General features: G+C 40.2%; 1 protein-coding gene across 2 annotated transcripts in view; it reads right to left on the bottom strand.

Moving 5' to 3' along the window:
* LOC127416496 (NACHT and WD repeat domain-containing protein 2-like) overlaps window positions 1–25,295 on the bottom strand; it is a 101,915-nt gene that overhangs the window by 34,873 nt on the left and 41,747 nt on the right. For both annotated transcript variants that reach the window (XM_051655909.1, XM_051655902.1), the window contains exon 4: window positions 15,170–15,286. In XM_051655909.1, the coding sequence (XP_051511869.1) occupies window positions 15,170–15,286 (117 nt within the window). The remainder of the gene's footprint in view (window positions 1–15,169; window positions 15,287–25,295) is intronic.

Genomic DNA, 25,295 nt, shown 5'->3' on the forward strand with positions numbered 1-25,295 from the left:
TTCATTTTTAATTGTTAATTTTTAATTTTATTGCTGATTAATTTTACATTTTTGCTATAATTTAATATAAGTATTCACTGAAAAAAATATGTATATCTGAAGATTATATTGTAATGAAGTCATTTACCATTTTTATTGATCCTTAAAATGGCTTCAAATTAAAATAACAAATGTAATTCAAGGCATTAGGTGTTAAGATAGTCTAAGTAGATTTTAAAATGAGAACAGAAGTCATTTAGGCTTGTAATTCTGTTGCAATTCTGTGGCAATAGGTTTCAATTCCTTTTATTGTTGCATTTATTTCTCTGTTCACTGTCAAAATAAATGAAGTTTAAATAGCCTCTAAATTAATGTTGGTCAAATGAAGACATAAATTAGGTTAGAATACTGCATGTCCACCTATAGAATAATTATTAAAAGCAAAAATTACTAACTGGTTACAAACAAACAACTATTTGTCACGGTTCCGGCATGTGTGCCAGCTCACACTGTTGTTTGTTTTTCTCTCTCCCTCGTGTCTCACAGGTGGAGCCGGCACATGTGATCAGCGTTTCCATGGGAGTGCTGATCGAGCTCAGGGAGACGATGATCATGGCAATTATTTACTCACCCGTTTCCATCTGCTTCACTCTGATTGCACTCCCTACTTATTTCTTGTGTTTCCCCTCTTTCTTTGCCAGTTTATTGTTCACTGTCATGTTAACTGTGCTCTCTTGTGTAGTTGGAGCATGCTCGTGTATCTGTTAACTGTCTGTAGAGGTGCAGTTACCTTCCTGTTTGCCGTCGCCCTCGCCAGTTCTGTGCCCAGTTCATGTGGAGGAGGATTCCTCGGTCTCTGCCCGCGTCTCGGGGAGTATATCATCTGGGCTTTGCTTCACACCACACCAGCTTCAACGGACTCTCTTCGGATTGCTCCTGACTTCCATAACGCACACACTTATTATACGAACACACCCTTCACTAGCCCATTGTGGCTCACTGTATTTTAGCCTCCTGCAGCTGGCGCTGGGTCTGCCTTATCTTGACATCGAGAACATTGTTAATAAAACCATTGAACCGTCATCTCTGCTTTTGGGACCTTTGTCTTCACCCCCTCCCCCCAACGTGACACTATTGATCCACAACATTGCCACAACGTCATCATGATGGACTGCTACGTTGTGGAAACGAATCCAGGAATTTCTCCTTTCTGGTTGTCACAACGTATTCAGTTACATTGCCACGATGGAAGGTTGGGGATCAAATTACAGTGCAATTAGGAAATGGCCACAAAATTTGGCTAGCCGGGATTACAAAATGACTGAATTTGCTGTGGCTTTTCTCAAAAAAGAGCATTTTATGGGGTTGTTTTGCAGTGAAAACTCATAAATCATCATTATATACCTCTGTAATTGTGTTAATTACATTCTAAACGCAATTACATGTAAATATTTTAGTGCATAATAACTGAATATGTAGTTAGCAAAACAAAAAACAAAAAAAAACAAATGCACACAAAAATACCATACATTTAGATGAAAGCTTTGGGTATTGAAAGACCCTTAATTATTTTTTTATTATTTTGCTGCCTCAGAGAATGCAAGAAAACGTATCTAAGGTTAAAACAGACATACAATAAATATGTAAACTAAAAACACAAATGAGGATTCAATAATTAGGCCTGTTGTCATTATTACATTGTCTGATATTTAATTCTGGTATATGGCCATATACGAACAAATATTTTGTCCATCATAACATTATTGTTCTAACAAACTCTAGTCCGCTGTCAAACGCAACTCTTCAAATGCCCACAAAATGATGCTTCATCATCACACTTGTAGTAAAAACATTCAGTCTGTGAACCGAATGAATGAATAGAATAGAACAGGTGTATTTACTCAAAGACTAAAAGCTGTTTATTTCTGCACAACATAGATTTACAGATGTTATGAACAGATGTGGCTTACTTGTCACGTTTCTCTCATGAAACATAAAAAGAATATGAGAAACTGTTACATATATGATTACTAAAAGCAAATTCTTCTGTTTTAAACAAGTCCAAAAACACTGCGATTTGATGGGAAGATTTTGAGGTACTGTAATCTTCACGGAGCACGTTTTACATCTGAACCAGTGAATGGAAAACGGGCGGCTGCTCTTAAGTCCTAGTGCCTGCTGTATCCAACCTCTGTCAGTGTGACTTATGTGTTTTTATTTTCTCTATATCAACAATTCGATTTTGACCTGGTGTGACTTATAGTCAGGTGCGACTTTATTTCCGGAAAATACAGTAAATAAATACATAATAAAAAATGGATTTGCTGTGCTGTTGCAAGAATTTATTTGCAAGAACAAATCTACAAATTGGAAAAGACACAAATTTGTTGGTTTTCATTATCCAATTAGCGCTCTTGGCATCTGTGACCTCATTATACAGCGTACCTATGTTACTTGTGTTTTTTGCGTAGCCTAATTTCAAACATTATGAGTTCACGCAACAAAGACAGACAGAAAACATGGACAAGTTCTTGAAAAGGAAAACTACTGACAATGGTTATGTGGAATAGTGGTGTGCCATGGGATTTTTTTAATTGTAAAAAAGTGTGCCGTGGCAGAAAAAAGGTTGGGAAACACTGACCTAAACCACAAAGAGTTAATCTGCAAAAAAGCATCCAAAAGAAAACACACAGCAGTATGTAAATTCTGCAATGCAATGCTTCCGGCACTTAGAAAAGAAGCATAAAGAAAGGTAAGCTAAGTGTAAGTGATACTAGCAAAGTTAGGTAGCTAACATTAGCAATCTGCCTCTTGCTGCATTCCATTCAACTTGGAAAGTTGGATTTTCCAACTTCATACTGGGAAAAGTGCAATGGAATGATTTCACCGAGATGCAGGCGCGTGACATCACACAATCTTGTCAGCACCCAGGAAAATTTACAAAATAAGTTATAAACATTCAGTTATATTAAATAATATTGATAAATTAGTCAAAGTTCCTACATTACATGATATTAAAGCTTGTTTAACAAATGTTAGCAAAGTAGCAGGTGTTCAAAACATGTCAATTATACTCTCTTTTGATAATCGTACACCTGTAGCACAAATGCTAGCATTGCAGATTGTTTATGAATTGGGTTGTTAGAGACATCTCTGGTGACAGTCAAACACCTGCTAAGCTAACGGATGCATTACAGTTTTGTTTCCTTAAATGTCATCTTCCACGCATCTGGCATTGGAATGCCTTTATGGTCGGAGATTGGAGATAACAAGTGGAATATCCCACATAAGATTAGAATGGAACGTGGCATCTGTACCTAAACTCATCTTCACCCCACACCCAAAGAGATTTAGCGAGTATTAGCTATACATATTAGCTACCTATGTTTTTACTGTTTTTTAGGGTGCTAGTTTCAGTTGCTTTCCAGCTATTTGCCACCTAGCTAGGTGCGCAAGCTACCTAATTAACAGATATTGAGGGATGTAACTAATGCAGTTAACTTTGTGAGAGATTGAGGGAACAGGGCATGAAGTGACAAATTGTTGTTCCCAAGTTAAATTTTTGCTTATGATAAACAATGATGAGACAGGCCACATAAAGCTATTTAGCTAATGTATGTAAAGTTACATTACATCAACGTTAGCTAATGTCAGCTCTGACATAAACGCTACACGCCGCGGCAACGCTCCCTCACTTGGGTGAGAGAGCTAGAGATGTGACAGCAGAGAGTGGAGACCGAGTAATGCCCCTCCACTTATATGAAAAATTTACATTTTAAATAGACTGCTTTGCTTATGTTTAGCATTCTTTGTTCTATTTTCTAGATTTAGCTATGTGGTTAGAAAATTGCACACATTTATACAAGGCTTGTTGTTGGTTCAAAAACAACAAAAAACTTATTGTATTATTTAAGAAAAGACAGAGAAAAGTGAAGACTTAAGTATTGAATAACTGTTTGATATATTCTGTACTTAATGATAGTTTCTAGGGGAAGAGTCATCCAGAAAACCTGATGCAATGCTTGCACAATTTTTTTTTTATTGTTTTATGTGGATGGTAAAACTTGGAAAAGGAGTGTTGAATAAAGATGGTTAAGCTGATTTCAGCTCTTTAGTGTTTGTTTGTATTTGTTTGCTCATAGAAAACAAAGGAAAATTCACACATAAAATTCACCTCTGCAATGCCTTTTGATTATATTATCAAGACATTTCTCATGGCACACACACACACACACACACACACACACACACACACACACACACATAAATTTGTTTTTATATCATTGTGGGTACTCTCCATAGACTTCCATGCATTTTATGGATTTTATACAGATCAAACGATAATTTCTATCCCCTAACCCCTCACAGAAACTTTTTTGCATTTTTACATTAAATAAAAAAATAAATAAAAAAAAGTTTAGTATGTTTAATAAGTCATTTCCCTCATGGGGACCGCTGGCTGGGCACCACAAGGTAGGTGGTCTCAAGTTTTACTATCCTTGTGGGGACACAATGTAGTATAAACATGTACATACAAACACAAACACACACATGGCAATAAAAGAGGTAAATGAAGAGGAATCTTCATTTGTTTTCTGTGGGTGTTTTTATGGGAATGTGGATCTTTCAGATCAATTTGAGGAGTGCCTATGGTTTGCATGTTCCACATTTTTTCTTAAGTGTTGTTTTGGTCTTGGTCTTGACTTGGTCTCAACCCCTCAAAGTCTTGGTCTTGTCTCAGTCTCGATACACTCTGGTCTTGGTCTTGACTTGGTCTCGGTTTAGGTGGTCTTGACTACAACACTGGTCTCCGCACTTTCAGTGCTTGGGCCCTAATAATCCTTAGAAGAACAATAGGGCCTCCGCACTTTCAGTGCTTGGGCGCTAATAATCCTTAGAAGAACAATAGGGTCTAATTAAAAAATTAAAATTAATCTGTCATGGTTTTCTTGATTTAAGTTCATTTGCATTATGCTGTGTGTGCAAGTTTCATGTAACCACACTGGTAAAGAGTATCACTAATAAACCAAACAAACAAAAATGCTTGGCATCATTCCATCTCAGAACACTACTGTGCTCAGCCTCCAGCAATTCTAAACATGTCAGAAAATCATTTGGTTCCAATTTCAGGCATCTGAATTTCAGAAAATCTCATCTGATAAGACCTTGAAGATGAGGTAGGCTTTCCGACCAGATATAACCCTTATACCCCATGATAATGAGTTATTACCTGACTAATGCCTTATTTGCTGGACTTGAGGACTCTTCTCCCTAAATCTATCTGGGTTTAACCAGTCTCACATAGTAGTTCGCAATTGGGATGTTTTCTATGACACTGAAACTCATCTCATTACTACACAATTACACATTATAACAGCAAATACTTGTAGCCTCAGAAAGTGTATAACATGAATAGAGAGATTGTGAGAACTAAAGGGTATTGATTAAACTAAGAAATGTAATGATTAATTGTCTTTGATCCCAGATTGACTGCAAGGGTGCAGGTAGATGCAGTGTCCTTCGCTGTTTGGCTGGTAAAAGCTTCAGTCGGCAGTTATTTATTGTCTATGTATTCCACTTTAGGACTATACATAGCCTCTGAGCTGGTTTGAAAATAGCACTACACTCACTACTGCTCCATTAGCCCCTGCTGGTAGATGACGTAACTACACCATCTGGTCCCAAAAACCACCTTATTCCATTTATGGTCATTCAAAATTACCTGTGTATTTTGAAGAAATAAAGTTTTTTGCAAGCAACATACTGTATATAGATAATATTTAAAAAATTTTTTATAGTAAAGTATACAAGTAGTGTAGTATTTATGGGATTGGCTCAAACACTTCCTATGAGCAAAGATGGAAGATTTTTTTTAAATACATACTGCCACTGAAATGAATGGAAACGCTAACAGATAGTTTTCTCCAGGTATTATGGGTATAACAGGTATCCTTGAAGTGTTTTTTTGAAGCTTAGTCAAAACAAGAAGACATTATACGCTTTATGTGTAGCCTCTCTATATATTCAGTGCCAGTTGGAGTGAGTACTTTTGCTGGACAGTGTGTTTTAGAGCCACACTTTGATGACACATAAACGGGTACTAGAATAAACAGACACTTTGAAGTTGTATAAGGAATGTGTGTCATAGTGCTCTCTGTTGTTCTGCTTCTCTCTTATTGTCCTTCATCTCTCTTTACGCTCGTTTCTCCCCTTCTGGCTCTCTCTGCCCAACCCCATCTCTCTCTCTCTCTCTCTGTCTCTTTCTTGCTCTCTTGCACTCTCTCTCTGCCCCAGGCTGTGTGACAGTGAGTTTCAGCTGTGTTTTTCTACTGTCTCCGCTTGCAAGAGCTTTGATGCCTTTTCTATGTCTGCTGTCACTGTGCTGGGAAACCAAAACCTCAGTGTAGTGTGGCATTGTCAGAAGTGTTCAGGGTTCACTCAGCTTCAAAGAATGTAAGGTTAATTTAAGGCATTTTGAATAGCCTCAAAACACAGAAAATTACATTAGTTTATGCTAATTAATAATTACATGATATACAGTAATATACATTATACAGTACTGTGCAAAACTTAGGCAGTTGTGAAAAATTTTGTATGGTGAGGATGTTTTCAAAAACAATGCCATGGATCATTTTTATTTATTAATTTACTTCATACAAAATGTAAACATAAAAAATACAAATACAAATCTATATTTGGTGTGACCACCGTATGCCTCTAAAACAGCACCAATTCTCCTAGGTAAAAATTTTAAAGGTTGTTGACAGATAGGTTGTTCCAAGCATCTTGGAAAACTTGCCACATTTCTATGTATTTCGCAATTGCTTCTGTCTCTTCATGTAATCCCAGACTGACTCAATGATGTTGAGATCCAGGCTCTGTGGAGGCCATACCATCTGTTGCAGGACTCCTTGTTCTACTTCTATTCTATTTGCAAAAGGAATGTTTGGAAATCTAAAACTGATTTATCCTATTGACACACTAAAGCAGAAGATATAAAATAACCACCCTAAGACAATATTTTTGTGAAATATCTAAAGTGCAAGACTTTTGCACAGTACTGTGAATTAAATGTTGGATGGGTGTAATGTGGTACAAAACCATGTGTAATCAGATTACTTTTCCTGTAATTAAGTAGTATAGGGGATGACTTTTTGTTAGAGCTGTCAGAATAAACGCATTAACGCATGCGATTAATTAAAGTTTAACACGTAAAATTTAACGCGATAGATGCTATTTACATTAAGTGCAAATAGAGAAAAAAAAAATCTTCTTTACACTAAGTGCAAATAACGTTAGATGCTAGGTGCAAATAGTGGCAGATTCTCTTACACCCCAGTTTAAATACTAACATACAGTATAGTTGCATCACTGCAGCATTTTTAGAGCTCGGATCGAGTCTCGAGCTCAAACCCTCCATTATAGACAGCAAAGCTTCACTTCTAATCAAGGATTACATTACCATGTGATTGTGAACTACTGAAATTATTTTCTGTGGTAACTGATAGAATGCTACAGATGCTGTTATGAGCTTAACTTGTATTGAACCTGAAACACTCCTTAAATAGTTAATTTAAAAACCTAAATTTAACATCCAATTACAAACCTTGTTTTGATCATAATGACTGTAGTCCTTTTTATTGGGCAGACACACATTACGCTTATTCTTCCAACTATTTAAAATTTAACGACAAAAGCAGCACTACATTTAATTGCTTGCTTGCTGTTAGGACAGGCTGTTTAGCATAATGAAAATTGTTGTCTTTCTTTGAATAAAGCCTGTGCTTTAAATTCAAATATCCTTTTAAATCCCATCAATTCCAGCCATCCTATAGTGTGTTTCTCTCAATCTCTTGCTCTCTTTTGCTGCTCTCCTCATCTCTGCCTGTCACACTTAGATTAAACAATTCTGCCTAGAGAGCTTCTCTGGAGACCTACCAACACACACAACCCAGAACTGTCAGCTGCAAACTCTCTCGCACTCTTTCTCTCACTTGTATTGATCAAAGCCTAATTTTTGACTCTAAAATAGACCCAAATACATGACTCTACCACCACCATGCAATGACACAACACAACTGAACTTAATGGAGGAAATTCTATATTTAGATCAAACACTCAGTGCTTCAAGTGTGTCAGTTTGCTTGTACCCTTCCAAACCATAAAGTCCAAAGGGAACAGTCTTTGAACTCAAGTCTGCTTTGGGCCAGATGATCTGTTATTTGAGGGAGATGTATTTCTTCTCTAAAAACTGACCTCTAAACTTACTCTTATGAGATAATAAGTGCTCTTTGGGAAAAGCCAGCACCATTGTTAACCACTGTTCACAGGGGAGAAATATTTACCCATATGCTGCTTTGGCAAATGGGATAAGTTTAGCTAATTTAAACTAGCCCACTGAGGAACATGACCTGGATCTTTGGATCTTCAAATCAGGGTTTGGGAAACCTGTTTAAAAAACAGTGATTACTTCAGCATTTTCATTTGGTAATGCCAGTGGCACATTCAGTTTCTTCACATGGCTCTTTGCCATATAATGAAAGTGAATAGTGACTACGGGCTGTCCCCCCCAAAAAACAAAACATGATAAAACCACAAAAAAAGTAGTTGATACAACACGTGTACTTTATTCCATGTCTTCTGAAGCCAACACCATTTGTGTGATGAACAGACCCAAATTTAAGTTTTTTTTTTTTACTCTCAAATCAAATAATTTATGAGCTTTGAATATGGGCGAGTATGCGGCGCCCAAATCAAACATGGTGTCTATGGTGGAGGTTTGATGCCAACATCAAACCTCATTGGTTCTTTCTTGTCTCTTAACCAAACGTCATGACCTTTGCCGTAGTCGCCATGTTTGAATTAGGCGCTGCATACTCACCTATTCAATGATTTGATGTGAGAGTGACAGGGTTCCCACCCTTTTTGACCAATTAAATTCCATGACTTTTCCATGACCTTTCCAGAAGCTTCCAATTACTGGATAGAGAATTTAAAAAATCCTTTTGATTGAAGAGTAATTCTTTAATGAATCATACAGACATATTTGTGAGCTGTTTTGACCCAGCACTGACCCAAAAGAAATCAGAATCTCTTGCAAGGAAATTTAAGGGGCCATTCACACTGATGCGTAAAAATCTGATATTTTTAATTCCTAGATATTTCTAGGTTTTCCGTGACCATGGGAACCCTGGAATAGCGAGTTAAATTTCAGTCAGTTCATCACATAAGGTAATATAGGTTTAAAGCAACATTAGGTTGAGTAATGTCAGAATTATAATTTTTGGGTGAACTATCCCTTTGACAAGTAGCCTGACCTAGAATTCCCATGAACACTATTTAAAAAAAATGCATACTCTTCCCAATTGATGTAACACAAATTAAGTCTCAGGGCACCTACTCATAGAGACAGGTCTGAAGGAGTGTTTTTATGGTTATAAATGCATAATAAATTTTGAGGGTGTGGAAAGATTTGTGTCAGTTTGAAATGAAGCAAGAATAGAGCAAATTACATTTCTGAAAGCACAACTGGACCTGCCTCTTTAAAATTCGTACTGGTCACAGAATGCCTTTGCCGGAATGTGTTGCAGTACAAGTTGGAATATTCTCAGCTTTTGGTCACAGTGATGGAGTGACACTTTTTGCAAACCCTTGCATTTAAAAAAATGGATATGCAGCGTTTTCTGACATAGCGTAGTGCTTTCCTTACCTTTGAATACAACCTAGCAGCAAATGCTAATGCAGGAATGAGAAAAGCTAATATGTTGAAGCAGATGCTGCCCTACATGGAAGGTCATACACTTCATATCATTTACTGAGTGGAAGAGAGAGAGAAGGGAAAACAGAGGTGAGGTTGGGAGGAAGAGGACAGAGGGGAGGTTTAAGTGAAAGGGCAGACACACAATTCAGAGTGAAAGGAGAGGTGAGATGGATGAAAAAAGCTACAGCACTGAATATAAAGATAAAGGTAAGAGACAGATGGAGGTGTGAAGTGAAAGAGAGACAGAGATAGAAACCTCTCAAAGGATGAGAGGGAATGAGAAGAGATGCTTGAAAATACAATTAAAGAATGGTTCAAAGGCGAAAAAGATTGAGAGTCATGGAATAAATGTCAAAGTTTGAGCTGGGAAAGAAATGACAATAAAAAATAAAAATAAATCCAAAAGGTTAAATTTTTCGACGAAAATGTGAGTGACGTCTAGAAGTACATATTAATATGAGGACGCTCAATAAAACCTTAACTAATGTGACATTAAAATGTGCTATCAATGACTTTATGCCTCATTCTATGAGTTGAATTCACACTAGATCAGTAAAAGATGCTTTTGTAACAACTCACTTGTTAAACATTTTATATACACTCACTGAGCACTTTATTAGGAACACCATGACCCTAATAAAGTGCCCGACGTGGTCTTCTGATATTGTAGCCCATTCGCCTCAAGGTTCGATGTGTTTTGTAATCTGAGATGCTGTTCTGCTTACTACTGCTTACTACAATTGTAGTGGTTATTTGAGTTACTGTAGCCTTTGTCAGCTTGAACCAGTCTGGCCATTCTCTGTTGACCTCTCTCATCAACAAGGAATTTTTATCCGCAGAACTGCTGATCACTGGTTGTTTTTGGCACCATTCTGAGTAAACTCTAGAGACTGTTGAGCATGAAAATCCCAAGAGATCAGCAGCTACAGAAATAGTCAAACCAGCCCGTCTGGCATCAACAATCATCCCACGATCGAAATTACTGAGATCACATTTTTTCCTCATTCTGATTGTTGATGTGAACATTAACTGAAGCTCCTAACCCGTAACTGCATGGTTTTATGCATTGCACTGCTGCCACATGATTGGCTATTTAGATAATCGCATGAATAAGGTATACAGGTGTTCCTAATAAAGTTCTCAGGAAGTGTATATGCAGTAGAAAATGGGCATTTTGCCTTGTTTACATTCTGAATTAATGACACTAATTCACTAATATGCTATACACGGCCATAATATAATAAAATAAAATTTATGATGACACTGATACAACTGCAAAGATTGGTGTATAAAAGAGTGTTAATGGGAAGAATACAGACAAAAGAATTATGATAGACATACCTTACTATGGGCAGATGTGTGAATGGCTTTTACTGCAGAAGGCACATGAGTGAAGCAACATATAAAACAAAAGAGTGAATGGGCATTATTTGAGTAGACTAATTAAACAAAAAATGCATTACATGTTCTTGGAAAATGTCTTGACGCAAAGGATCGTACAGATGTAGGTAAATTTACACCAGCTCGCTAAAAACTGCACGCTGGTGTGTTCATGTTGTCTGATCTTAACTGACTGAACGCTGTGAACAGGAATTAGCTGCCGGCTAAGGTCACACCTACAGATGACGTGGACCAACTCTGCCCTTAGTTTTGGATTTTTCTTCCCCTTTGTGGCAGAGCCCTGACATGTATGTATTTAGTGATACTCGGCCCTCTCATTTGCCTTGTTACCTGTTTGATTATTAGTTTATTGTCCCCACCTGTGTTCCATGGTATTCCTCCTGATTTCTCTCCCTACTATCCCTTGTGCCAGTTCGTTGTCTCAACTCCGCCAAGTCGATCTAGTCATGTATTACTCCAGTCTTGTAGTATAGTCGATTTTGTATTTGCCTTTGTCTCTCCATTGTGAGAGTTTTTGTTTCTGTTTTCATGTTAAGTCAGTTTTGTTATTATATTGGTTTTCGACTTTCTCTCCAATGTGAGAGTTTTGTGCTCTGTTTTGTGTTGTTTTCAGTAAAATCCCATTTTTGTTCTTGCGTTTGGGTCCTCTCCTCTTCACACTTAGTAGCGATTCTGACACCAATGACAGCAAGAAGGTGTTTAACCGCTGATAATAAATTTGCCTAGAAGTTCGCGCAGGCTAGCTTTTAGGAACAGTAGTGTAGTCTAGGGCATACCAGGTATACGTTGTATGCCCACCTATCTTTCTTAGGATTTTGTGTATGCCCACCTAAAATACAGTATGTGATGATACGTATGGCCGCCAGAACAACAAGTAGGCTTTTGACCTGGAACTTTTTCAGTCTAATGCAATGCCACAGCACCACTGAGTGAATGTGTCTTTTAAAAGTGTACAGAGATTCTCTCTAAACATGCACAGAGCTGCAGGAGGCCGGAGTGCAACTGAAGGCACAAGCAAGACAGACAGTCCGAGTAAGCTTATCCACCAATCAGAATGTTAATTTCAGACACAACTGGATATTAGCAAACTAATTCAATTTCAATTTCAGTAAGGGGCGGGACATTTCCAGCGTATAATGTAACCGTAATTTGCACTGTAAATGTATTTCCCTGCTAAACATGTGTATATATATATATATACATACTGTATCAACACACATTTAAATGTAACTTATGTAATTAAACTTTGTGAAAATACTGCATGTTATTGCACCTGTGCTAGTTTTTGATAATCTTCGCAGATGCTGGACAACTGTGTCCCTTAATTATATCATATGTCTTTTTTTTTTCTTTTTTTTTTTTCCTGCTGTCAGTGGTGCCTTTTTCTCATGATACCAAATCATTTACATTTATATTTCTAAGTAGGAAAAAAATTTCACTATACACAGAAAAGCACATTATAGTACACAAATAAAACAAATTACCATTAATTCTTATGTAGGCTATATATGGTAATACAAAATAATGTGTTAACGTGAACATTACTACACTCATATTAGCTGTACAATGCAGTTTATTGTGTATTATGTATGTGTTGCGTATTATATATAGTTTATTTATTAGAGTAATTATAAAGTATTACCAATTTTCATAGTAGCCTAATGAAAGGAACACTAATGACACCTGTTAATTTATCTTCATATTTAACATCGTTACCATACCATTGTTCTTAGTAGTGTAAGAAACTTACCCTGATATACATTTTGTAAGTTCATGTGGGACTATAATTACAACAGCCTTTTTTTTTATTTTTATGAAAAATTTACATATGTGCTGTATATAATAAAACAATATATATGACATTTTAGAGACCAGGTGCATGTTTTCATAAATTCACAGTATGCATACTTCTTCAGCCACTACTACACCACTAGTTACGAACCACCGAAACAAACTAAAAAACACATTCTATTTGGACAGATTTTGTTCTAAATGACATCACACCTGTTTGTTATTTGATTTCCTATGAAGTATATCAGGGCCTTTAGTCTCTAAGGGAGTAATTACACTTGGTCACTTCATGCGTTTTTACTGATCGGATAGCTATCCAATCATGAATAGACCAAGTGTAAATACCCAGCAAGACGGATTCGAGATGGATATAAATCCGATCACACAACGGATCATTCAATCGGATTGCAATCCATTCAGTAAAAATGGATGAAATGACAAAGTGTAAATACCCCCCATGTCATTCTAGTCTCTAGATATGGCTCGAGTCCATCCATCAGTGTAAGTCTATGTCATGTTTTCATCTGTTTTATCGTCCACCAGGCTATCACTTAGAAAAGTAATAGCACACTTTCACTCCTTAACAAGCTGCACAATTTAAGGTATCATTAATGTCTGTAGCACAAACAGTGCTCATGAAGTGCCTTGCCTTAGCAAGCACCACTAATGATAAGTGTAAGACAGTGTGTGTGTGTGTGTGCGTGTGTGTGTCTGAGAGAAAGATAGAGACAGAAAGGAAGGACAAGAGAAGAAATGTGAAGAGCAGAATTCCTTGTTCATCGGCTCTCACACATTCCACTTCACCTCGCACTTCACGTTCACACACACACACACACACACACACACACACACACACACACACACACACACACGCACACGCACATTGCCTCACCTCCCACACTGCTCTCTGACTCCAATTAGATCCCAATCCTCTTGCCCAGATTGCTCATTTACATTTTAATAATTTAAAATCAATCTCCCTCCACACCTGAGAACTGATTCCTAACCTTCTAGCAAGCACACACCCTCTCTCTCTCTCTCTCTCTCTCTCTCTCATGTGTGTGGTCATGTGTGAATGTATATTCCTTATAAATCCACTGATCTGTTAGTAACCCACCTGGTGCCACGTGTGTGTATGTGTGTTTTCAATTCTCCATGGCCTCTCATTTCTTGCAACGTCATCAGCCATCAAACTGGACCCTTCCTCTCACCATGCTGAGACTTCTGAAAATCACTTTGTGTGTGTGTGTGTGTGTGTGTGTCAGCAAGCCTCAGAGGTAGAATGAGCTGCTTCCTGAGAGTGAAACCAAGTGTTTCACTCCCATATGGATGTTACATCAGGTCACTCCATCAGCTCCTCAGAATATCACTGACTAGAGAGACATCACACACCACTCAAGCCAGAAACAAGTGTATAACACCAGCCCAACTCTGCTTTACTACCCCGCTAAGATTTCAACACACACACTGCACTCTAGTACACTGTATGTCATATGTTGTGCTGTAACTATATACTTCAGAGTTGTAAAATGTTAATGGTTATGAGTTATGAAGTATATGCATCATCTGTAGTAAGTATTCAGTAATTGGTTCAGCATCAGAGATGGGAAGATTGCTTTATAAATGTATAAATTACTAATAACTTAAAATATATATTTCAGTAACATAATCCAAATATCACAATTAATGGAATCTGACTGCTTTTAGATACCTCCGAATTACCTCAAGACCACATATGAAAATAAAGACAAGGAAAAAACGTTGGTTATTTTAACTTAAATGTCTCCTGTATGCAAACTAAACAAGGTTAAAAGCTTAATGGTAAGCACAGTTTTATCATGGAAAAGAAAAGAATAGTCACATTTCCATGCAATGAAATAATTATTTTGCAGTATTGGCTATTGCAATGAGTTGAGCTGACAACTATATCAATGGTTTGACCATGTTTGACTTGGGACCCGAATGCTGTATTGAAAGAGGTGTCATTTGCACTTCTGATAGTCAGTGGTGGTCCTGTGGCGAGATCAGACATGCGGTGCTCAGAAGCCTTGGAAAAAGTAACCCAATAGGTCACAAGCCCGTTCAGTATCCAATGTTACATACACATTTTAAAGTCATTACATTTGAATGCCAAATCTTAGAATTTATGAGTCATGTAACAATCTGATCATGTTCCGACATAGAATGATTACATGTTACTGCTGGTTAAGGGTTTGATAAAATGTCATATATACCCACAACAAAGCATGGACCGGCTGAAGTCTTCAGACATTCTTCCAGAAGTTTCATCCGTAGTCTCTGCAGCTCTGGACTGTCCCACTCCTCTGGATCAATCCCCCAGTACAGGTCCACCACCTGGAAAACAAACACACACATTTAAAACAAATGTAACCAAAATAAAGCCTCTTAAACATTCACACAGTCTAAAATAACACCACTTTTAAAGAAAATTATCTTTAGAATGAACATTATGACAGAATCTACTAATCCTCATGTTGTTCTAAACCTGTATGACTCTCTTTCTTCTGTGGGACACAAAAGGAGATGTTTTGAAGAATGTCCTGGGAGCTCTTTTCCAAAAAAAAAAAAAGAAAAGCATTTAGTGACCAGTGTTAAGCTCCTTAAAGGAAAAAAAAATTGTGCACTATATTGTGTATTTTCTGAAATAAGGCACGTTGTAGCAACTCATAATGTAATAACAAAGCATTATGTAATAACTGCACACAATGTAATTATATTATTATATTATTTTATTATTGATAATTGTCTCAAAATGTAATAAAATATTGAGCTCATAATGTAATGTTTTTCGCATAATATAATAGGTTATTACATGAAAAATGTAATACATTATGAACACACTGTAGCAACTTATAATGTAATCACAGTTCATAATGTAATAGCAGCACATAATGTATAAATGAAACAATGTTTACAATATAATAATTTTCTCTCAACATAATAAAGCTATGAGCACAAAATGTAATAATAGTTGTTGTTTTTTTTAAATAGGTTATTACATTAAAGGAAACATCCTGGTTACTTCCATAACCTCCGTTCCCTGATGGAGGGAACGAGACGTTGTGTCGATGTAGTGACACTAGGGGTCACACTTGGGAGACCGAAACACCTCTGAAAATTGGCGAGTGGTATTTGCATACCACTCCCCCGAACATACAGGTATAAAAAGAGCTGGTATGCAACCACTCATTCAGGTTTTGTGCAGAGGAGCCGAGACAAGGTCCCGGCCATTTCAGCGGGTAGTCCAGCATTGTGGCAGGAGGGACACAACGTCTCGTTCCCTCCATCAGGGAATGGAGATTACGAAAGTAACCAGAACGTTCCCTATCTGTCACTCACTCAACGTTGTATCGATGTAGTGACACTAGGGGTCCCTATACGAAACGCCACAACTACCTGAACTGTGTTACTTGAACTGGCTGTGTGTGATGGGCAGACCACTGTGTGCCTCGTAGCCAGCGCACCAGGTGGACACATAACCTCCCCCAACACTGTTATGAGTATCGAATGGCCCTTTGGGAACAAGTCGACTGCCAAAAAATAGAGACAGGTTTTCTCCCCAAAAAAAGAGTAAAATTTGTTAACCAACTGGGGCCACCAGGTCTACGTTGGGGGGGGTGTCACTCCCAAGAGGAAGACACCGCGGAGACCACACCCCGCCCGGGGGGGGTGGGGGGGGGGTATTTTGAGTGGAAATGCATCACATGGACTTGCCGAGCCTTGTCGGAAGTATATCATGTGAAGAGGTCCCATGGTAGGTCCTACCCTACCTGCAAATGTCTGTTAGAGAGGCACCACTGGTCAAGGCCCAGGAGGCCGCCACACTCCTGGTAGAATGGGCTCGTAGCCCTGCCGGGGGCGGCACATCCTGAGCGTGATTTGCCATTGCTATGGCGTCAATGACCCAGTGGGTGATCCTCTGCTTGGAGACAGCGCTTCTTTTCCGCTGTCCACCAAAGCAGACAAAGAGCTGCTCAGAGACTCGAAAGTTCTGCGTGCGATCCAAATAGATGTGTAAAGCGCGCACCGGACACAGCAACGTCAGGCCCAGCCCATTTTGGAGATGTCTGTCGTAACCACGATGTGCCTGGAGACCTGCTCTAGGGGAATGCCTGCCCGTAGAAATGTGAGGTCGGTCCAAGGGCTGAAGAGGCGGCGACAGACTGGCGTGATGGCCACGCGATGTGTCCCGCGGCACCATGCCCATCTCGGGACTCGAGTCTGGAGCCAGTGCTGAAGCGGTCTCATATGCATCAACCCGAGCACAGTAGCCACCGCTGAGGATAATATATATCCCAGGAGCCTCTGAAACAGTTTCAGTGGAACCACTGTCTTCTGTCTGAATGCCTTCAAACAGGTCAGCACCGACTGTGCATGCTTGTTCATGAGGCGCGCCGTCATCGAGACTGAGTCCAACTCCAAGCCGAGAAAAGAGATGCTCTGAACCGGGAGGAGCATGCTCTTTTCCCAGTTGACCTGAAGCCCTAGTCGGCTGAGGTGCGAGAGGTCCCTGTGCACACACAACACATCCCAAGAGTGAGCTAGGATTAGCCAGTCGTCAAGATAGTTGAGGATGCGAATGCCCACTTCCCTTAACGGGGGCAAGGGCTGCCTCTGCGACCTTCGTGAAGACACGAGGGGACAAGGACAGGCCGAAAGTGAGGACCTTGTACTGATATGCCCGAACCTCGAATGCAAACCACAGGAAGGGTCTGTGTCAAGGTAGAATCGAGACATGGAAGTACGTGTCCTTCAGGTCTACCGCCGCAAACCAATCTTGATGCCGGACGCTCGTTAGAATGCGTTTTTGCATCAGCATCTTGAACGGGAGTCTGTGTTAAACTCGGTTCAGGTCCAAGATTGGCCGCAACCCACCGCCTTTTTTCGGTACAATGAAGTAGGGGCTGTAAAACCCGTTCTTCATCTCGGCTGTAAGGAAAGGCTCTATCGCACCCTTCCGTAGGAGGGTAGCGATTTCCGCACGCAAGGTAGCGGCATTCTCGCCCTTCACCAAGGTGAAGTGGATGCCGCTGAACCTGGGCGGACGCCTGGCGAACTGAATCTCGTAGCCGAGTCGGACGGTCCGGACCAGCCATCGCGATGGGTTGGAAAGTGCAAGCCACGCGTCCAAGCTCCGTGCGAGGGGGATCAGGGGGAAAATCTTGTTGGACGTCCCGGTGGGCGGGGCCTCGCGGCGGGGCGGAGCCTGAGGTTCCACGTCATGCCGTGGCCGTGCTGAGTTCAGGGACATCGAAGCACTTACCTGGCTCCTTGTGACCACCCCCGGAACAGCCTGGGACGCATGGAGACCATCACATCGGGGGTGGATTTGTTCCACAGCTGGGCGAGTAGGGGCAGGGAGACCACCGCTGGAGCGCCAAACCTGCCAAAATGGAATGGTGGACGGTGGTCGTGATGACGGCCATGCGCACCGGGTATGTGACCCAGGGAACAAGGAAACCACTCTTTTGCTGAACTCATGGGTACCGCAGCCACTAGGGCATGCGGCAAAATTAAATGAAAAGGTAACAAAAGATTCTCCTCCCGGCCCTCCACCGGGGGATGGAGTGGTCTGCTTACCAGCTCCAGAGCAGCGGGTTTCCTCGTCCCGGGGTTGCCCGTCTCAGGGGTGCTGCGAAGCCTTTCTCGGGTTCTTGGCGGCCAGCCGTGAGACGGGTGGCGTCTGCTTCCTGCGGTGGGCTCCACGCCGGGGCCGGGCCGTGGGGGCGGGCTGTGGCGGAGCCGGTGCAGTCACCACAGGAGGATGCCCTTGGCGACAAGCAGATGGGGTGCGGAATCTTGAGCCGTGCCGGGGCAGGATGTGTTGGATAGCTTCCATCTGCTGCTTCACTGCCAAGAACTGCTGGGCAAAGTCCTCGACGGTGTCGCCGAACAGGCCAACCTGGGAAATGGGGGCACCAAGGAACCATGCCTTGTCGGCCTCTCCCACCTCGACCAGGTTGAGCCAAAGGTGGTGCTCCTGGACCACCAAGGTGGACATCGCCCGCCCGGTGAGGTCGGTCGCCGAGCACAGTTCCTGCATCAATCCCGGGGCGGAACTACCCTCATGCAGTTCCTTTAGCGCCTTGGCTTGGTGGACTTGCAGGAGAGCCATGGCGTGCAGGGCGTAGGTGGCTTGTCCAGCGGCACCGTAGGCCTTGGCCGTCAGAGACGACGTAAACCTACAGGCCTTGGATGGGAGCTTCGGGCGCCCACGCCAGGTGGCGGCGCTCTGCGGGCATAGGTGCACCGCGAGCACCTTATCCACTGGGGGGGATTGCCGAATACCCCTTGACCGCCCCACCATCAAGGGTAGTGAGGGCGGGGGAGCTGAAAGATTGGGACCGGGCAGTAAAAGATGCCTCCCACGACCTTGTCAGCTCCTCGTGCACTTCCGGGAAGAAAGGAACTGGGGCAGGGCATGGCTGTGAGTGGTGCCGCAAGCCCAGGAACCAATCATCGAGCCGCGAGGGTTCAGGGGAGAGCGGAGGGTTCCAACATAGCCCGACGCTCGCGGCTGCCCAGGAAAGCATGTCCACCATCTCCGCGTCAGCCTGTGACTGGGTGACCGTACCCGAGTGGGGGATCCCTGCTGAGGCTTCCGCGTCCGACTGGATGAGCCCGCTCTCCGATGCTGCGCTCGAGAGCTCATCACGTTCGCGGGCTCCGAACAAGAGGTCGAACTCGCCGTGAGACGAGCCGGCGGACTCATCCGGAAGCCAGATCGGGGCAGACGAGCGTGCTGGGGAATGGGAGGTCCGTGAGGGGATACCCGGCGTAGGTGGTCCCATTGAGGTCCCCAGATCGCCCCTAGTGCTATCCGCGCTGGCCTCATACCCGTAGGTAGAAGGACCGAGGCGGGGAGCTGCTGGGGTGGCAACATTGCCATGGTCATGTTCTCGCAATGAGTACATGACCCATCCACGAATGCTGTCTCCACGTGGGTAGCACCCAGACATAAAAGACAGCGATCGTGACCGTCAGAAGGCGAGAGATAACGACCGCAACCAGGAATAACACACAAATGGAAAGGCATCTTTAAACAGATGTTCCGTGAGTGCCGCTCTTTTAGAGAAATATACTCCTATTTTTTCAGAATATACTCTTTTATTCCTGCCGAAGCGCCCAGGGGCGTTCTCTGCAGTGCACCAGTGCAGAGGGGGAGAAGCCGCTGAAATGCGCCGTCAGATCCAGCCATGAGAATTCAGCTCAGTGAGCATCAACCGTTCGGCTCCGAAGAGAAAATCTGAATGAGTGGTTGCATACCAGCTCCTTTTATACCCGTATGTTCGGGGGAGTGATATGCAAATACCACTCGCCAATTTTCATTGGTCTTTTTTCAAAGACCAGAGGTGTTTCAGGCTCCCAAGAGTGACCCCTAGTGTCACTACATCGACACAACGTCGAGTGAGTGACAGATAGGGAATGTTGGCTTATTTGGCTACATTATGAACTAATTTTCATAAATTGTTTTTACAAATCTTGTGATTATGACCTGCTCCATCATTTTGAGTTGCTTTGACCCAGAAACACATTGTACATTTTATGCACTAAATTAAAAAATAAAGTTTCCGCTTTGTAATTATGTAGTTATTACATTTTTAATCATTGTTGAGATATAATCATTTAAATGGCTATCATAAAAACTTGTTTATATTCTGCAAAAATGTATAATGCATTTATAATTTTAGTGCTATGCTTCTCTATAGAGAAGCTTTTCATTTTTCTAGCTAACTAATGAGCTAAGGACACTTTTGACATTTATCAGTCTGTATACCTCTTCGTTGTCAAATTGAAAAGCATTTAATATCCTCTTTTAACTGAACACTACAAGTGTCTTTGGATTATGTATATACATATATTTGAAGTAATGTACAATAATAATATTAATAATAATAATTATCATTATAATAACACCAACAAAATCAACGACAACAATAATATTAATAATAATACAAATAATAACAATTATCATTATAATAATAATAACACCAACAACATCAACAACAATATTATTATTATTATTATTATTATTATTATTATTATTAATAATAATAAATGCATGAATATTTAAATGTGGTGCATTTCGTGGGTGGATTAAGACAAGATTTAAATTCTAAAAATGTACTGTAAAGGAATACCAATGTTTTTTATGCCTTAAAAAAGATACTACTGTTTTGTTTTGAAAATTATTACAATATGAAAGAATTATTACATTTTAATTCAAACATTTTTGGTGAGTTTATAATGCAATACATTTCTCATAATGTAAATACCGGTATTACATGATGAGCTCAAGATTTTATTGCGTTTAGAGGAAATTATTACATTATGTACATTTAAATACATTAATTATGTAATACTTATTACATTATGTACAGTTATTACATTATGAGATGCTACATGCTTCAAGACATATAAGACCAAGCTTGATGCCAATGCAATCAAACTCCACTGGTTCTCATAACCATTTAGATGCACCAATTTGAATATGCAACAGCACAAATGAAATTTAAAGGCTATGGAGAACAAGAATTTTAGTGAATAACATCTAAAATTTTGGTCTGTTCCTCACACAAAGATAATGGATGGCTTCAGATTAACATTAAACTACTTCCTGTAATAAGACATGAACAATTTACTTTAAAAACTTTTAATGACAGGTGTCAGATGCTCAGGCTTCAATGAGGAACTCAAAGAATATAATTTTAGAAGAGTATATATCAAAACCCTTAACTAAAGCCTAATTCTTTTTTATTACCGCATGAAGTTGATCTAGAGAGGAAAGAATGCCTAGGAGAGTATGAATTTCCTCACTCTTTCAGCACACATTAGCACTTTCAAAGGAACCACAGAGAGAGGAATGAGGGAAGAGATAGAGAGAGACAGAGAGAACGAGCAAGGGAGAGAACGAGAGCGAGGAAGAGAAGAATGAAACAATAAAAAGAGCAAAAATGAAAATGTCTGTTCCAGCAGTCAGCTAAACAGTGCAATCATGCTGAGCACAGATTTCATGGCTTACTTTCAGAATAAATAACCTCAACAAATGTGTGTGTGTAAGTGCGTTTTCAGCTCCAGTACAATACTTCCAAGTCTGAGAAAACATTAACAGAATTACAACTTTACAAAGAGTCTTTCAAACTCTCTGCGGTTCTCTCTCTGGTGTACTGTACACACACACCAGCAAGAACACATACAAAGACATTTAAACATACAGAACACACTGTTCCTGAAGCTTACAGACTTATAAATAAATGAATTTTAAATTAAGATTAAATAAAAAATGTAATCCAATTAATAACATAAAATGCTAATTAATTAGCTGAGAAAGGCCCCCAAATAAAGATAATTCAATATAAATAATACTTAATCATTCAAATTACTATATATATTCAGTTGTGCTCAAAAGTTTGCATACCCTTGGACAATTGGTAATATATGTACCATTTTTAAAGAAAACATGAGTGAGCAGGCAAAACACCTTTTTTTTATTTCTTATAGGATTCATATTCAACTGTAGGTTATAACAGAATGGCACAATTATAAAACAAAACATGGCAACAAAGAAAAAAAATGAAATGACCCCTGTTCAAAAGTCTGCATACCCTTAGTTCTTAATACTATATATTGCCCCCTTTAGCATCAATGACAGCGTGCAGTCTTTTGTAATAGTTGTCTATGAGGCCCCAAATTCTTGCAGGTGGTATAACTGCCCATTCATCTTGGCAAAATGCCTTCAGGTCATGCAAAGTCTTTGGTTGTCTTGCATGAACTGCACGTTTGAGATCTCCTCAGAGTGGCTCGATGATATTAAGGTCAGGAGACTGTGATGGCCACTCCAGAACCTTCACCTTTTTCTGCTGTAACCACTGGAGGGTCAACTTGGCCTTGTGCTTAGGGTCATTGTCGTGCTGGAAAGTCCAAGAGCGTCTCATGCGCAGCTTTCGTGCAGAAGAATGCAAATTGTCTGCCAGTATTTTCTGATAACATGCTGCATTCATCTTGTCATAAATTTTCACAAGATTCCCCGTGCCTTTTAGAGCTCACCCCCCCCCCCCCCAAAACATCAGTGAGCCACCACCATGCTTCACAGTGGGGATGGTATTCTTTTGACTATAGGCCTTGTTGACCCCTCTCAAACATAGCGCTTATGGTTGTGACCATAAAGTTCTATTTTGGTCTCATCACTCCAAATTACAGTGTGCCAGAAGCTGTGAGGCATGTCAAGGTGTTGTAGGGCATACTGTAACCGGGCTTTTTTGTGGCATTGGTGCAGTAAAGGCTTCTTTCTGGCAACTCGACCATGCTGCTCATTTTTGTTCAAGTATCGTCTTATTGTGCTCCTTGAAACAACCACACAGTCTTTTTCCAGAGCAGCCTGTATTTCTCCTGAGGTTACCTGTGGGTTTTTCTTTGTATCCCAAACAATTCTTCTGGCAGTTGTGGCTGAAATCTTTCTTGGTCTACCTGACCTTGGCTTGGTATCAAGAGATCCCCGAATTTTCCACTTCTTAATAAGTGATTGAACAGTACTGACTGGCATTTTCAAGGCTTTGGATATCTTTTTATATCCTTTTCCATCTTTATATAGTTCCATTACCTTGTTACGCAGGACTTTTGACAGTTCTTTTCTGCTCCCCATGGCTCAGTATCTAGCCTGCACAGTGAGTCCACGTGAGAGCTAACCTCACTGACTATTTGTACACAGACACTAATTACAATATAAAAAGGTGTGGGAAAGTAACCTTTAATTGCCATTTAAACCTGTGTGTGTCACCTTGTGTGTCTGTAACAAGGCCAAACATTCAAGGGTATGTAAACTTTTGATCAGGGCCATTTGGGTGATTTCTGTTATCGTTATGATTTAAAAAGGAGCCAAAAAACTATGTGATAATAAATGGCTTCATATGATCACTCTCCTTAAATAAAAGACAGTTTTTTTGCATGATCAGTCATATTTTCAAAATCAATGCCAAAATTTCACATTTCTGCCAGGGTATGCAAACTTTTGAGCACAACTGTATATATGCATACATATATATATATGCATATATATTAAAGCTGACAAAATGTGTTAACGTGTTAACTCGTGGAAATAATTTGAAATGTTTACCATGTTAATTTTTCTTTAACAAGTTTAACGCATTTAACAATTTGAAATTAGACAATTACATTTTATTCAGCACTGAACACTGGTTGGAATAGGGCGGAACCTTTGCGATGTGTCTGGGGCCATTACAGTGATGTACACACTACAAACAAACACAGCGATGGGGAAAAGTCCTCTTAAAGCTATTTGTTGAACAAATCAAACCCAAATAAGAAATCAAGTACTTTGCAAGGTCTGTAGGGTGCAATTTAATTACCACAGAAGCACATCAAGTCTAAACTATCACCAAAATGCGAAAATACATGATACATGGCCCTGATGAGGGTTGGCTGTGCTAGCTTGCAGGAGTTCTCCTGTGGAGGGTCTGGTGACGCTCCGCTCAAAATGTAAATAATTTCATGAATATGAAAATTCAAAATAATTTTGAACCCGTTGCCGCTGATCTTTCAAAGCGTCAGCTAATGATTACACGACAAGTTGGATGAAGTATCATTTAGTGGGCAGTGCCAGTGCTAAAAGTAGAACTCTGCAGCACTTTTCATGTGGAGTTTAAAGTGACGCCCTGACGCGAATCATGTGAATTCCTTATACAAAATGGACAGTCACTGCCTGCCGGCCAATTACTATTGTAGAGAATGAGGGTTTAAGAGATTTAATGTGCCTTGCAATGAATACACAACATATGGGGACTGGTTATTTAAATTAGTCAAACTCCCACTTAGACTTTGGGAAATGTTAATGTTACTTAAATTGGTGCTATTTTAGAGCATTTCAGTCTTTCATTCTTTTTTCTTTTTTAGATTTTCATTAAAAACATTATTTAGTGTGTTTCCTTGAGGAGACCAGTCAACGGTCTGTAGCTGATTTTATTTGGTCCCCACAATGGAGACAAAACCTGACATACACACCAAAAAGGTGTGTCTGCACTGGCAAGAAAATGACAGAGGAACAAGAGAGATGGGAGAGAGAAAGATACGGGTTGTGTCTATGCATGTGTATGGTAACAGCCCTAATGAAGAGAGACAGAACATTTCCTCGGCACTAGTATGGCAGGACACAGGGATATCCCTGGACACATTTGTCAGAATCAGTGTCGCTGGCGCAGATAATTCAAACAGCAAATTCGCTGCAGGGGGAATCTCTCTCACTACACGCAAGCGAGTGGAGTGACTAGGGTGCCATAATCAAGTATGTGTTTCTGTGTTCTGTTTGTGTGTGAGTGCTACTTTTTAT

This window comes from Myxocyprinus asiaticus, chromosome 2, assembly GCF_019703515.2.
Source record: "Myxocyprinus asiaticus isolate MX2 ecotype Aquarium Trade chromosome 2, UBuf_Myxa_2, whole genome shotgun sequence".
Lineage (NCBI taxonomy): Eukaryota > Metazoa > Chordata > Actinopteri > Cypriniformes > Catostomidae > Myxocyprinus > Myxocyprinus asiaticus.